At 47.7% G+C, this 15178-nt stretch overlaps 2 protein-coding genes across 2 annotated transcripts; one reads left to right on the forward strand and one right to left on the reverse strand.

Annotated features, from left to right (window-relative positions):
* The first annotated feature begins 1770 nt into the window (after positions 1–1770).
* Positions 1771–5238, forward strand: LOC128420331 (casein kinase II subunit alpha'-like). Its single transcript, XM_053401936.1, has 2 exons — positions 1771–2583; positions 5233–5238. The coding sequence occupies exons 1-2, from the start codon at positions 1801–1803 to the stop codon at positions 5236–5238; spliced, it is 789 nt and encodes a 262-aa protein (XP_053257911.1). The 5' UTR covers positions 1771–1800.
* Positions 5239–6162: 924 nt separating this feature from the next.
* LOC128419816 (F-box only protein 44-like) lies at positions 6163–13558 on the reverse strand. Its single transcript, XM_053400967.1, has 5 exons — positions 13297–13558; positions 10955–11072; positions 9541–9636; positions 7380–7518; positions 6163–6454 (listed from the first exon to the last, which is right to left on the reverse strand). Exons 1-5 carry the CDS (start codon positions 13556–13558, stop codon positions 6338–6340), a joined length of 732 nt encoding a protein of 243 aa, XP_053256942.1. The 3' UTR covers positions 6163–6337.
* Between the last annotated feature and the right edge of the window lie 1620 nt (positions 13559–15178).

A 15178-nucleotide genomic window follows, 5' to 3' on the forward strand; every position in this document is an offset into this window, starting at 1 on the left:
TTGATAGTGTGCTCAGCTTAACAGATACTTGCCAGACTGTATTTGAAAAGGGAGATGTAAGCCCCTACAATCCAAAGACCAACTGGATTCCCCCCCCCGCCCCCATATTTCCTTCCTCCTTGCAGGGAAATATTTAAGGATGTAGCCTAGGACTTGCCAATCAGAAGGTCGGTGGTTCAAATCCCAGCAATGAGGTGAGCTCCCGTTGCTCAGTCCCTGCTCCTTCCAACCTAGCAGTTGCAGGAGACACTAAGGAACATACATAAAAGGACCAGTATGCTATGTTCTAGAGCGAAGTCTACAGGAAATGCCAACATTCTGTTATAAGAATTTTAAGGTCTTATATATAAAAATTAAATGTTCATAAATGTATAGACCACATGTCAGAGACCCACAGAAAAAGTCCTGAAACCATTTGTCTCTTCCAAATTGACCTCAAATATTTCTCTGCAAGGTGGAAAGAAATGGGAAGCCTCCCCATTGTCTCTTTGCTCACAAATCCTATCTCAAGGGCATGGTTAAGATATGAATAGGGCGAGCCTGTGACCTGGATTCAATAATTGAGTATTTATCAAAGCAAAAGAGTGGCCAGGAAGCCCAGGTAATCCAATCAGGTAACCTTGCAGCCAGGATAAAAACAAGGCACTCAGATTTCTGTTGTAGTCTGCGCCTTCTCTGATGTACATACGATGTATTGGGGGGTGGTCTTGGGCTTCAGGGTGGGCAGCTCAAAAGTCTATATAAGGGCTTACACACCTTTGTCCTGGGTCCTCCTCCTCTCTCCTGCGTGTGGGGAAGCACCCTGTTGCAACAGCTTTAATGAAGATCAGGCTTACTAGCTGCCTTGCTTCTCAATATTCTCTGGTTAGCCTCTGTTATTTTCTCCTACCGATGGAGAACCTACAAGGGACTCTGTAAGGGTTCTTGTGTAACCAATAAGGGAAAGGAAGCAGTTTTTGTTTACAACAATTCACTTACTGCCAGGAGTTTTTTCAGATGCCGTGTTCTAACTCAAGTAAGCAAGGGCCACTACATCAAACCTCTGCAAGGCTCTACACGCTGAGGATGCCAGAACCTCTGTTCAAACAGCCACACACTTTGTTGCTGGGCAACAGCCCTTGGTGAGATGGAATGCACGGCCACCGTGCCAAGATTCTAGGAGAGACAGTGTGTCATAGTAGACTTGGACCTGGGATAGCAGGGTTAAAAGCCCCACTCAGCCAGGAGACTCCCTGGGTGACCTCGGGCTAGTCTCTCACTTTCAGCCTAGCTGGCCTCACCAGATTCTTGTGAGGAGAAGACAAGGAGAAGGAGAAATATGGACCTTACCTTGAGAGAGAAAGGCAGGATATACATGTCATAAACCACCAGTTGTGAAAAGCTGACCCATACCAGCTGCACAGTATTTCTTCCACAGGATTTTGTACTTGATAGTCCCCTATGCTAGACTGGGAATATCCCTTCCAACTTGCCTGCATTTAGACACAGCCATGAGATTGAAAGTGAAGTCAATTTGGGTTCAAGCAAGACCCGAGGCTTAATGGCTTTACTGAGGCCTCAGCAACAGACACTGGGGAAACAAGGAAAGGGTCTGATTTATATAAACCACAGCCATCCCCTGGCAACACTCACCTAGTGCATGACTGGCTGCATTGTGATGTGGACTCAGGCTCAGAGGAGACAGAAACCCGCCGGTGTTGGGGCTACCGCTACTACTCCGCCCCGCCGCAGCCGCCGCCTTGCCTCGTCTCCCGGCCCCTCCTCGCCGCCGCCCGCTGCCGGTCGCCGCCCGCCCCCGTCATGCCCGGCCCGGCCGCCGGGAGCCGGTCCCGCGTCTACGCCGAAGTCAACAGCTTGAGGAGTCGCGAGTACTGGGACTACGAGGCGCACGTCCCCACCTGGGGTAATCAAGACGATTATCAACTGGTTCGGAAACTCGGCTGGGGGAAATATAGTGAAGTCTTTGAGGCTATAAACATCACCAACAACGAACGAGTGGTTGTGAAAATTCTTAAGCCAGTGAAGGAAAAGAAGATAAAACGAGAAGTTAAGATTCTGGAGAACCTGCGAGGTGGAACAAACATCATTAAACTGATCGACACTGTCAAGGATCCAGTGTCAAAGACTCCAGCTCTAGTGTTTGAATACATCAATAATACAGATTTCAAGCAACTGTATCAGATCCTGACAGACTTTGATATTCGGTTTTATATGTATGAATTGCTCAAGGCCTTGGATTACTGTCACAGCATGGGAATCATGCACAGAGATGTCAAACCTCATAACGTCATGATAGACCACCAACAGAAAAAGTTGCGGCTCATAGACTGGGGCTTGGCAGAATTCTACCATCCAGCTCAGGAATACAACGTCCGTGCGGCCTCGAGGTACTTCAAAGGGCCAGAGCTCCTCGTTGACTACCAAATGTACGATTATAGCTTAGACATGTGGAGCTTAGGCTGTATGCTGGCCAGCATGATCTTCCGAAAAGAACCTTTCTTCCATGGTCAAGACAACTATGACCAGTTGGTTCGCATTGCAAAGGTTCTGGGTACAGATGAATTATATGGTTATAATCTCCAGGTGCACCCGGGAGAGACTCCTGCCAGAAACCCTGGAGTGCTGCTGCCAGTCAGTGTATGCCATAGTCTATACCGACTAAGCAAGGGCCACTACAGCAAACCTCTGCAAGGCTCTACACGCTGAGGATGCCAGAACCTCTGTTCAAACAGCCACACACTTTGTTGCTGGGCAACAGCCCTTGGTGAGATGGAATGCACGGCCACCGTGCCAAGATTCTAGGAGAGACAGTGTGTCATAGTGGACCTGGACCTGGGATAGCAGGGTTAAAAGCCCCACTCAGCCAGGAGACTCCCTGGGTGACCTCGGGCTAGTCTCTCACTTTCAGCCTAGCTGGCCTCACCAGATTCTTGTGAGGAGAAGACAAGGAGAAGGAGAAATATGGACCTTACCTTGAGAGAGAAAGGCAGGATATACATGTCATAAACCACCAGTTGTGAAAAGCTGACCCATACCAGCTGCACAGTATTTCTTCCACAGGATTTTGTACTTGATAGTCCCCTATGCTAGACTGGGAATATCCCTTCCAACTTGCCTGCATTTAGACACAGCCATGAGATTGAAAGTGAAGTCAATTTGGGTTCAAGCAAGACCCGAGGCTTAATGGCTTTACTGAGGCCTCAGCAACAGACACTGGGGAAACAGGGAAAGGGTCTGATTTATATAAACCACAGCCATCCCCTGGCAACACTCACCTAGTGCATGACTGGCTGCATTGTGATGTGGACTCAGGCTCAGAGGAGACAGAAAGCACCTGCTGAAGTCCCTGCAGGCAGCATTGGATACAACCCTGTGTTTTCAGCAGGGGCTTTAAAGTGCAGAAGGGACAAGAAGTTGAGCTTTTCTCCCAGAGGCAAGAAGACCCTTTTCAGTCCTGCTTCCCAGTGTGAACAGGATGGAAGACATTGGCAAAGACAACAATTATTTACGTTGGCTAAGCAGTCCCAATAGAAGTACGCGGGTGGCGCTGTGGTCTAAACCACTGAGCTTAGGGCTTGCCAATCAGAAGGTCGGCAGTTTGAATCCCCGCGACGGGGTGAGCTCCCATTGCTCGGTCCCTGCTCCTGCCAACCTAGTAGTTCGAAAGCACGTCAAAGTGCAAGTAGATAAATAGGTACCGCTCCAGTGGGAAGGTAAACGGCGGGAAGGTATTTGTGTATGAATAGAGTGAGCCTGTGACCTGGAGTCAGGAACCCAAAGTATTAACCATCACAAAAGAATAGCCAGGCTGCCCTGGTAATGCAATCAGTGACCGTTATCAGGTATCCTGGAAGTCAGGATTTCTGCTGGAGACTGCCTCATTCTGTGATGTATGTATGATGTTTTGGCGGGTGGTCTTGGCCTACAGGGTGGGCAATTTCAAAAGTTTATATAAGGGCTTACACACCATTGTTCAGTATTCTCTCCTCCCTCCTGCGTGTGGTGAGTGAGGACCCTGTTGCAACAGTTTAATAAAGATCAAGCTTACTAGCTGCTTTGCTTCTCAATATTCTCTGGTTTGCCTCTGTTATTTTCTCCTACCGATAGGGAACCCACTTAAGGACTCTGTACGGGCTCATAAGAGAAAGGGAGCAGTTTTTTCTTATAACAGTGGCCTCTCCTTCCTTGGAGGTTTCTAAGCAGAAGTTGGATGTCCATCTAACAGGGATTCTTTAGCTGTGATTCCTGCGCTGCAGGGGGTTGGACTAGATGACCCCCGGGGCTCCCTTCTGACTCTAAAAATCAGCTAACATGGCCAACGGTCTGGTAGCCAACAGGCAGGGCCCTCTAGCAGCTGTTGGATTATTCCCATTCTAGCCCTAGTAATTCATTTTATTTCTGTTTTATTTATTGCTATACTGTATTTGTATCCCCTCTTTCCTCCAAGGTGGGCATATATGAGACTCCCCACCCCGTGTGCTCTTTAGCCTCACAACAACCCTGCGAGGTGCATTGGGCAGAGAGACAGTGACTGGCTCGATGGTCAACCAAGGGCGCTTCAAGCCCACTGCTGTATTGTTATGTATCGAGTTGAATAGGATCCAAAATGCAGCAGTCGGATTGGTCCTAGAACAATAGGATTCAGAATGCAGCAGTCTGATTGGTCCTAGAACAACAGGATTCAGAATGCAGCAGTCTGATTGGTCCTAGAACAATAGGATCCAAAATGCAGCAGTCGGATTGGTCCTAGAACAATAGGATCCAAAATGCAGCAGTCGGATTGGTCCTAGAACAATAGGATTCAGAATGCAGCAGTCTGATTGGTCCTAGAACAATAGGATCCAAAATGCAGCAGTCGGAGTGGTCCTAGAACAATAGGATTCAGAATGCAGCAGCCTGATTGGTCCTAGAACAATAGGATCCAAAATGCAGCAGTCTGATTGGTCCTAGAACAATAGGATTCAGAATGCAGCAGTCTGATTGGTCCTAGAACAATGCAGCTGTATAATTGGTCCGCAGGAGCCACCCAACCCAGCTCCAGATGGAAGTGAATCCACAACCTGATTGGCCTACAGGAGAATCCTGGAATTAGCCAATCACGTGCAGCCCATCGTGTAAATAATGTATATAAAGCAGATACTCTGGGGAACTTTCATTCCTCCTCACCACTATGAGCTGAATAAAGAGCATGAAATCAGCTCTCAACTCCGAGCATATTTCATGTATTAACAGCATTGAAGTGATCTCCCTGGGCTGCAAGCCTGGGCCGTGTGTCTGGAGGTCCTGGGCTGCCCAGTTGACAAGACACCCCCCCCAGCCTCTCTGATGTGGTCCAAAGGAAAGCAGAGCTCAGCATTGTTTACAAGGGTCAGCAAACTTTTCCAGCAGGGGGCTGGTCCACTGTCCCTCAGACCTTCTGGGGGGGGGGGCTGGACTATATTTGGGGGGGGGAATGAATGAATTCCCATGCCCCACAAATAACCCAGAGATGCATTTTAAATAAAAGGACACATTCTACTCATGTAAAGTAAAGGTAAAGGGACCCCTGACCATTAGGTCCAGTTGTGGCCGACTCTGGGGTTGCGGTGCTCATCTCGCTTTATTGGCCGAGGTAGCCGGCGTACAGCTTCCGGGTCATGTGGCCAGCATGACTAAGTTGCTTCTGGCGAACCAGAGTAGCACACAGAAATGTCATTTACCATACCTTCCCACCAGAGTGGTACCTATTTATCTACTTGCATTTTATCTACTGCTAGGTTGGCAGAAGCAGGGACCGAACAACGGGAGCTCCCCCTGTCAGCGGGGATTCGAACCGCCAACCTTCTGATCGGCAAGTCCTAGGCTCTGTGGTTTAACCCTCAGCGCCACCCGCGTCCCTCTACTCATATAAAAACACGCTAATTTCCAGACCATCCGTGGACCAGATTTAGAAGGCGATTGGGCCAGATCCGGCCCCCGGGCCTTAGTTTGCCTACCCATGGTTTACACTGACCAGCAGCAGCTCTCCCACCTGAAGATGCTGAGGATCAAACCCATGACCTTTCTGCATACGTGGCAGCAATTTACCACTGAGCCACAGCTCTCCCATCCTGTTTCATACCCAGAACATACAATCGAGTCGAGTACTTTATTGATAGACTTTAAAACTTCCCCTTAAAAAATAAAAATCCAATGATAACTTTTAAAATGCAGACATACAGCTTCAGAGGAAAGGTTTCTTAAGCAGGGACCACAACCAGCATCCAAGATCCGTAGGGACACTGAGAGAACCCCAGGTGAGGTGGGTTCAAGCAGCTCAGCAACCCTTTCTTTCTCTTCGGGGTGTTTTCCTCTTCTTCTACGGGAAGTTCGGGCCCACGATGACGCTGCTGTTGGCAAGCTTTCCATAGTCCACGCCATGCTCAAAATGGATGTGGCGGACTCCGCTGGGGTAGTTGCGGAAGATGTACACAGTCTGGAAATTTGGGATGGGGAGGGAGAAGGAGTTTTCACCAGAGCACAGCAACAGGTGGGTGCAGCTGTATTGAAGTAGCACCGGGGGTCGGAATTTTGCGCCTCCTTCACAACTTTGCACTCGGGACAACTACCCCTATTGCCCCCACCCCACCCTCAAGCTAGGCCACTGCTGAGCACAGAGTGCCGGATTTACAGATAAGCTATAGCTTAGGGCCCCACTCTCTTGGGTTCCCCCCAAAAAAATTAAAGGAAAAACAACAACTGGATGTACATTTCCAAAATATAAGATAAAAAACAAATAAAACCTACATACAGCAACAGTGTTTTGTGTTGTGCGGGCTCTTATGATGTAAGTAATGGGCCCCGCCTACTAGCCTGCTCCCTAAAATATCACTGGTTTGCTCATTTCTATATACAGTGGACGCTTGGGTTGCGAACGTGATCCGTGCAGGATGCATGTTTGCAACCCGCATCTGCACACGGGCGGGTTGCGATTCGGCGCTTCTGCGCACGTGCAAAGTGCAATTTAGTGCTTCTATGCATGCCTGACTGCCAAAACCCAGAAGTAACCCGTTCTGGTACTTCTGGGTTTTGGCGGTCTGTAACCCAAAAAATGCAACCTGAAGTGGTTGTAACCCGAGGCATGACTGACTGTACAGGGTGCCTACATTCTGCATGGACTGGTTGCATGGCAACATGCAGCATGCAGACTGCAGTGCAGCACAGTTGAATGTAGGTCAAGCTGTTGTACCTGTTATCTGGTGTTATAGCAAATATTCAACACAAAAAACAGGGACAATTTGTTGTTGACAAAGGAAAGCTGGACATATAAAGGGCCCCTTTACCTTCAGTAGCTTAGGGCCTCATCAAACCCAAATCCTGCCCTGGCTGAGTACTTCTCCTGCCTTAAATCCCGGATTTACCTTTTTCCAGTTCCTTGTGCCATCCTTGATTACCTCCCCATTCGAGATATAGCAGGTATAGAGGGCTTTAAAATCTTCAGCCAGCAGCTTCACGGTCAGTCTGTAGTTGTAACGAGGATTTGGGTAGAGGACATCAGACCTGTTGGGGAGAAGGGCACAAGGCAAAATCAAGCCAAGTGTAAAAAGTATCACGGCTGCCCAGTCACTGGCAGAATAAAGACAATATCGTAATTGCTGCTTTATAGTGTGCAGATGACAAACCTAGACAGCATCTTAAAAACCAGAGACATCACCTTGCCAACAAAGGTCCGTATAGTTAAAGCTATGGTTTTCCCAGTAGTGATGTATGGAAGTGAGAGCTGGACCATAAAAAAGGCTGATCGCCGAAGAATTGATGCTTTTGAATTATGCTGCTGGAGGAGACTCTTGAGAGTCCCGTGGACTGCAAACCTATCCATTCTGAAGGAAATCAGCCCTGAGTGCTCACTGGAAGGACAGATCCTGAAGCTGAGGCTCCAATACTTTGGCCACCTCATGAGAAGAGAAGACTCCCTGGAGAAGACCCTGATGTTGGGAAAGATGGAGGGCACAAGGAGAAGGGGACGACAGAGGACAAGATGGTCGGACAGTGTTCTCGAAGCTACCAGCATGAGTTTGACCAAACTGCGGGAGGCAGTGGAAGACAGGAGTGCCTGGCGTGCTCTGGTCTATGGCGTCATGAAGAGTTGGACACGACTAAACAACAGCAAGTGTGCAGATGAAGCCCAAAGGCTGAAGCAAAACCAGCTGCTTTGGAGGCACTTGCGGCACCTTCGAAACGAAAGTGGGGCATCTCCAAAGCAGGCAGCTCATCACACATTGCACTGCGAGGGTGGGGTTAGACTAGATGACCCTTGGGGTTCCAAATCTACAATTCTATTATATTTCAGGCCTGCTACAGGAGGGCAGTTGTTTTCTTTCTGGCCATGTAAAACCAGTCATTTAAAAACACTTGGATTTATATCTTGATTTTAAAAACCACATCAATTTGTTCCTGATGTTTGGTTTGAAATCGGTATTTGCTAATGAATATGTTAGATTGTTCTTTTGCAAACCACCCACACTTTCTCCCAACCCATATTTTGAACGTTTTGTGTTTCGGCTAATTCCCACCCACCCCGGGTCAGAGAGCTTTTCTCTCTTTTCCAGCCTTGCCAAAAATCTAGCCTTACTCACGGAACTGAACTGAGCAAGATAAGCAAAGCAAAATCTATCTCTGGATTTTCCACGCACCTGATAAGAGAGTAAGATCCAGTTTTCCACAAGGAACAACCGGGAAAGCTCTCAGACCCGGGGAGAAATTAACCTGTATGCCAGTGTTTTCCAAACTTGGGTCTCCAGCTGTTTTGGGACTACAGCTCCCATCATCCCTAGCTAGCAGGATCAGTGGTCAGGGAAGATGGGAACTGTAGTCCCAAAACAGCTAGAGACCTAAGTTTGAGAAACACTGTAGTGCACAAAATGATTAAAATGCAAAAGCGTGACCTGATCTAAAACACACACACCTCACTCACACACGAAAACAAAGATCACCACAGCCAATCACAAGCAAACAATCACACCCTAGGCCAACCCCAACCTCTCTCACCACCAAAGGAACACAAGTGAACAACACAAGCAACGCTGACACCAAACTCTACATACATTAAACATAATAGAAACACCGCCACCCGACCCCACCCCCATCCATCTTCCCTCTCTCCACCCCCCTTTCTTTTTTCTTTCTTTTTTCTTCTCCCCCTAATGCCTCAACAAATGAAACGGATTGTAAAAATGTTACATGGAAGAAGAAAAAATACGAGGCACTACACTTCTGTAAAACAAGAAAATCCTTAATAAAAAATATTTTTTTAAAAATGCAAAAGCGTGAATGAACTCATAGGGGTTTCCTGATGACCTAACGGTCAGGGGTACCTTTACCTTTAAGCGGGCTGTAAATTTTGCTAAATAACCCTCGGAAGTTCAGGATAAATCCTCAAACACACCTAAACAACCCTGGTAGGGTTTTTTGCCCTGCTACTCAAGACCTACCAAACCCACCCATCTGGCTGGGAACTGTAATAACAGGACTAGATGGGGGTTTGATCCTGCAAGCTCTTCTGAGGCCAGTTCCAGCACTCACCAATCCTGCACCACGATATGGGGTGTCACGTAGTCCATCAACTCATCCGTGTAGCCGTGGTCCTTCAAGGTGATGCGTTGAATTTTTGTGTCAGGCCTGAGATGTGAGGAAGGAAATCAAAGCCATTTCAAGTACAGCGGTACCTGGTTCTCAAATGCCGAAAACTCAGAAGTAAGTGTTCTGGTTTTTGAATGTTTTTCGGAAGCTGAATGTCTGATGCGGCTGTCGGCTATTGCTTCCCGAACACCTGCACCTATCAGAAGCTGCACCTTGGTTTTCAAACATTTCAGAAGTCAAATGGACTTCTGGAAAAGATTAAGTTTGGTGCTTTTGTTTTTGCTATTTATTTTGGGGGGGGGGGGGTTAAGGCCTTTTTGGTTAATTTGTTTTTGTGCCTGTGTGCAACCCAGTTCAGCGGCTGATTGATTGATTGATTGATTGATTGTGTGACTGGGGAAATGGATAAAATCACCCCATCCAAACAATGACTATCATCAGTGCAGGTAAGAAAAAATAATAATTTTAATTTGTGTCATCTACAATACTGTTTTCCTTATTTTATAGAACAGTACATCGATTATTGCTTTCATTTTATGGATCAATGATCTCGTTACATAGTAAAATTCATGTTAAACTGCTGTTTTAGGGGTTGTTTTTAAAAGTCCGTTTTGCATTACTTTCTATGGGAAAGCATGCTTTGGTTTTGGAATGCTTTGGTTTTGGAACGGACTTATGGAACAGATTAAGTTTGAGAACCAAGGTACCACCATCACCAGCCCAGCTTGTTAACCTTTTGTGCCCTTGGAGGCTGGCAACTGGCAGCCCATGAGCCAAACCCAGCCCTCAGAAGGCAGCCTGCACTGCAGGAGAGAAGGGCAGAGAAACCAGATACCTTAAGCCTTCCTGTGGTCCTTCTTCAGCCACCTATGGACATCTTTAATTTTACTCTCTGCTTCTACTGAAATAGCCCTTGAGGGGAGAAAAGGAGACTGGATCTTCCTGCCTTACACTGAGCCAGATCACTGACAGGCAGCATCTATCAATCCTATCACAAGAAAAGTCTCTTCTAGAGCTACCTGGAGATGCTGGGAATCAAATTCAGGACTTTCTGCATGCAAAGCAGGTGTTCTCCATCTAACCTGTGTTCTTTTCTCTAAGGTTCCAGTCCTCATGAAAGAAGGGCTGCCTGTTGAGTCAGACTATTGGTCCATCTAATTTTATATTGTCCACTCTTTGACTCTGGCCGCAGCTCTCAAGGGATTCCTAGAAGAGTCTTTTCCCTGCCCTACCTAGAGATGCCATGGGTGGAGGTGGACCTTCTGCATTCAGTGCAGGTCCTCCACTACCATGTGACCGATCTTCTAAACCCATAGCAGCATTTGAGGATTTACTGAACCTATAACAAGGTCCTCACCCATTGAAGGCAAAGAAACATGTCGTGATGTTGTCATGGGGGTATTCGTCTGCTAACAGCTCCTCCACACCCCAGCAGTGCTCCTGATCCTTGTCGATTTCCCAGTAGAGAAATTCCTCTGCGGGAGAAGGAAGAAAGGAGGGCGTAAGAACTTTAAAAGAGGACAATGGCCCATCAAGTCCAGAATCCTGTTGCGTGCCAAGGCACCTGAGCCACAAAGTTCCCAGGAGAACAATAAAACACACTCATGCAGAGCATTTTGGTTTATGGTTTACCTAAACGGCCTCGGGTCCTGTATACCTGAAGGAGTGTCTTCACCCCCATCATCCAGCCCTGACACTGAGGTCCAACGCCGAGGGCCTTCTGGCAGTTCCCTCATTGTGAGAAGTGAGGTTACAGGGAACCAGGCAGAGGGCCTTCTTGGTAGTGGAGCCTGCCCTGTGGAACACCCTCCCAGCAGATATCAAGGCAATACACAACTGTTTTACTTTCAAAAGACCAGTTGTCTTTTGAAAGGCGGCCCTGTTTAGGGATGTTTTTGATGCTGTACAGTCATACCTCAGGTTTAAGTAGCTTCGGGATGAATATTTTTGGGTTGCGCTCCGCGGTGATCCGGAATTAACGGAGAGCATTATTTCCAGGTATTGCCGCTCGCGCATGCGCAGACGCTCAAAATGATGTCACACACATGTGCGGAAGTAGCGAATCACGACCCGCAGACGTGTGGACACGGGTTGCGTTCGCTTCAGGATGCGAACAGGGCTCCGGAACGGATCCCGTTCGCATCCAGATGTACCACTGTATTGTTTTTAATATTCAGTTGGAAGCCGCCCAGAGTGGCTGGGAAACCCAGCCAGATGGGCGGGGTAGAAATAATAAATTGTTGTTGTTGTTGTTGTTGTTGTTGTTAAATAGGCCACAACTTTATTGGTTACCAACGTGAGCTGTCTGGCTTAGACATTGGGGTGAAGCCAGGCTATATCTTGACTCCTGCCCATCTGCAGGGAGTCCATAGTAGGGTAAACCACTGATATGGGGTGCCCAATAACTTACGTCAGATAGTGGCACCACCCTGAGGGTTCCCCATAGGGGCTGTGACATGGCCCTAGCCCACGCCCAGGCTTTGGACAGTATTCACAAATCCCTTTAACAGGATACCCTTACTGAGGAGGGGCAGGCGAAGGCAACAACATCCCCTGCAACCAAATGGAGGCCTAACCTCACAAAGGTTGCAATGATTGCTACGAGACAGGCGAAAACCAAATGGCCGGTACCAATTTGCCAAGTGGAAAAAATTCCGACCCAGCCCCAACAACATGGCGACCGACGATTGCCATAGCAAGGTCATATCAGAGCAAAGCATGAAAACAGGGTGGGTTGGTATAGTGGTGTATAATGGTCAGCTGGTACCTGGGGCAGAACTTTATTTTGTCACCCCCTCACATTGAAATTCCCCCTCCACCCCCCCCCATCAAAGAAAACTGCACAGGCAGCAATCCATTGTAGATCCCGCCTTCCTCCTTTGTTTTGACAGATCGGGGAAGGCTCGGGTGGGTGGGCGTTGCCCAGTTTTTTAAAAAAACTCTGCACATTTATGTTTCACAGGGTGCGAAAGAAGGGCTTTGCACATAGCTGTCAACCACCCCTTATTTGGTGGGAAAGTCCCTTATCCCAGGGCTGTGTCCCACTGCTGTCCCTTATTGATGATGTCCCTTAAATTTCCCAGGTTTCAAAGGAAGCAGCTCCTCTCCACTCCCTCCCCTGCTGGGCAGGGAGGAGGGAGGCTCCAACTGTGTTGCTTGGCTGCGTTGCTCACCCAATAAGGAGTCTCAGAACGACTTGGGGGTGGAGCTTGCATGCCTTGTGCCGATCAAATCGGTCGCGTTGCCTGGGGACTCGCCTTTGCTCAGCGCTTCCCAGCGGAGAGGGGACGGTGGTTTTCCTTGCTGCATCCCCTTTGCCGGGTTGCTGCGCTGTGGGAACCACCGCTTGAGGCTTCATTTGGCTGCTGGCTGGGCTTTCTGCCTTTGGCTCGGAGGAGCTCAGAAGTCGAACACCCCTGTGCTCTGAAAATCCCTTATTTTGGCTGCTGATCCCTTATTTTCGAGGCTGCTGGTCCCTTATTTTCAAATCTGTAAGTTGACAGCTATGGCTTTGCACCTTTATACAATATGCATGTGTGCTTGGGCCCAGGGTCTTTTGCCTCACCATCCCCACTACTGACTCCCTGTTGCTACTCAGCCTCAAAAAAAATAAAAAAATTCATTGGATTCATTGGAAAAAATCTAATAACCATAGGCTAGCAGCCAGGGGTAACGCTCTGCCACCGAACAGAGACCCACCTTTGCCGAAAGGATTCCGGACAATGTTCTTCTGCAGCTTGCAGAGAAGGTAGAAGACCTTCCAGTCTGGGAAAGGACTGGTCAGCATCTCAATGGGGTAGCCGGCCCGTCTGCACTTGTCTTTCCACAGAGCGTTCAAGGAGTCCACCAGGTCTCTCCACCAGCAGCACACCCAACGGAAGCAGCGGAGCAGGTGCCACGAGGGGAAGAAGTCAAACACATCCAGCAGGATCTCCAGAGGCAGGTCATTGATGGACACCATCTTCCGCAAGAGAAGTCTTGGCCGAGAGAGGTTTTAGAGATGCAAAATAAATGCAAAGGCAGGAGACCCGGGCTACTCAGACCCAAACCCGCTAGGAATCAATAGGGCTTGCTCCTTCAGAGCGACCTGAAGTTTACAGCATGTTATTCCCTGAAGGAGAACTACTTGAAAATGATTTATATTTAACTCCAAGGGTAGTGCTGTGGGTTAAACCACAGATCCTAGGACTTGCCGATCAGAACGTCGGCGGTTCAAATCCCCGTGACGGGGTGAGCTCCTGTTGCTCAGTCCCTGCTCCTGCCAACCTAGCAGTTTGAAAGCACGTCAAAGTGCAAGTAGATAAATAGGTACCGCTCTGGCGGGAAGGTAAATGGCGTTTCCGTGCGCTGCTCTGGTTCGCCAGAAGTGGCTTAGTCATGCTGGCCACATGACCCGGAAGCTGTACTCCGGCTCCCTCAGCCAATAAAGCGAGATGAGCGCCGCAACCCCAGAGTCGGTCACGACTGGACCTAATGGTCAGGGGTCCCTTTACTTTTATCTTTAGACTGGCTAAGATGTGTAAGACTGAATCAGATCAGTGCTGGAGATGCAATAAGGTCGGGGGTACTTCCTTTCATATGTGGTGGACATGAAAATGGGTAAGAGAGTATTGGGAAATAATCCATAATGAATTGAAAAAAAATATGTTTAAAAACACCTTTCCAAACCCCCCCCCCTTTTTGTAGGGGATGATTCAGATGGAAATTCCCAGGTGTCAAAAAAGGTTATTTATGTATGCCACTATAGCGGCCCATGTTTTGTTAGCCCCAAAATGGAAAACTAGTGAATGCCAACTTATCTCATGGAATATGCACAACTTACGGACCTAACTTATAGAATAAGAGAACAAGAAGAACATTTGTTTGGAGAAGATTGGAAAATGTTTATTGAATATATGGGAGGGGAGGATTGTGTATACTTGAAAACGTGGGCAGCATTAAGATAAATTCAACAGTGTGAATAAGTTTTGAGGGAAGTAATAATGGAATACTGAATGGTTTAGTTTATATAAAATATGCAGGGATTTATGCTATGCAAAATGAACCATGGAGAGAGAAGAAGGGAAGTCATGAATATTTTAAGGTTGTTTAAATGAATATTCTAAATTGCAAAACAGAAAATTTAATAACAAAATTTACACACACACACGAATGCTTTTTTCTTTTAAAAAATGTTTAGGGGTACTCTCATTTTCCTACTTGTATTGAAATAAAGGTAAAGGACCCCTAACAGTTAAGTCCAGTCATAAATGACTCTGGGGTTGCCCGCTCATCTCATTTACTGGCCAAGGGAGCCGATGTTTGTCCACAGACAGTTTTTCCAGGTCATGTGGCCAGCAGGACTAAGCCACTTCTGGCAAAACCAGAGCAGCGCACGGAAACGCCGTTTACCTTCCCGCCGGAGCGGTACCTATTTATCTACTTGCACTTTAACGTGCTTTCGAACTGCTAGGTTGGCAGGAGCAGGGACCGAGCAACGGGAGCTCACCACGTCACAGGGATTTAAACCGCCAACCTTCTGATCAGCAAGTCCTAGGCTCTGTGTTTTAACCCACAGCACCACCCGCATCCCGTTCTTTTA

This window comes from Podarcis raffonei, chromosome 8 (genome assembly GCF_027172205.1).
Source record: "Podarcis raffonei isolate rPodRaf1 chromosome 8, rPodRaf1.pri, whole genome shotgun sequence".
Classification (NCBI taxonomy): Eukaryota; Metazoa; Chordata; class Lepidosauria; order Squamata; family Lacertidae; genus Podarcis; species Podarcis raffonei.

What these genes read in the sequence shown, in the direction of transcription:
- LOC128419816 (XM_053400967.1), bottom strand. Translation starts at nt 13,558, where the DNA reads ATGGTGTCCATCAATGACCTGCCTCTGGAGATCCTGCTGGATGTGTTT. An exon ending in TGTTTCTTTGCCTTCAATGG is followed by an intron (nt 9,637 to 10,954) that starts GTGAGGACCTTG and finishes CTCACATCTCAG; the next exon opens with GCCTGACACAAAAATTCAAC. An exon ending in CATATCGTGGTGCAGGATTG is followed by an intron (nt 7,519 to 9,540) that starts GTGAGTGCTGGA and finishes TCTCCCCAACAG; the next exon opens with GTCTGATGTCCTCTACCCAA.
- LOC128420331 (XM_053401936.1), top strand. Translation starts at nt 1,801, where the DNA reads ATGCCCGGCCCGGCCGCCGGGAGCCGGTCCCGCGTCTACGCCGAAGTC.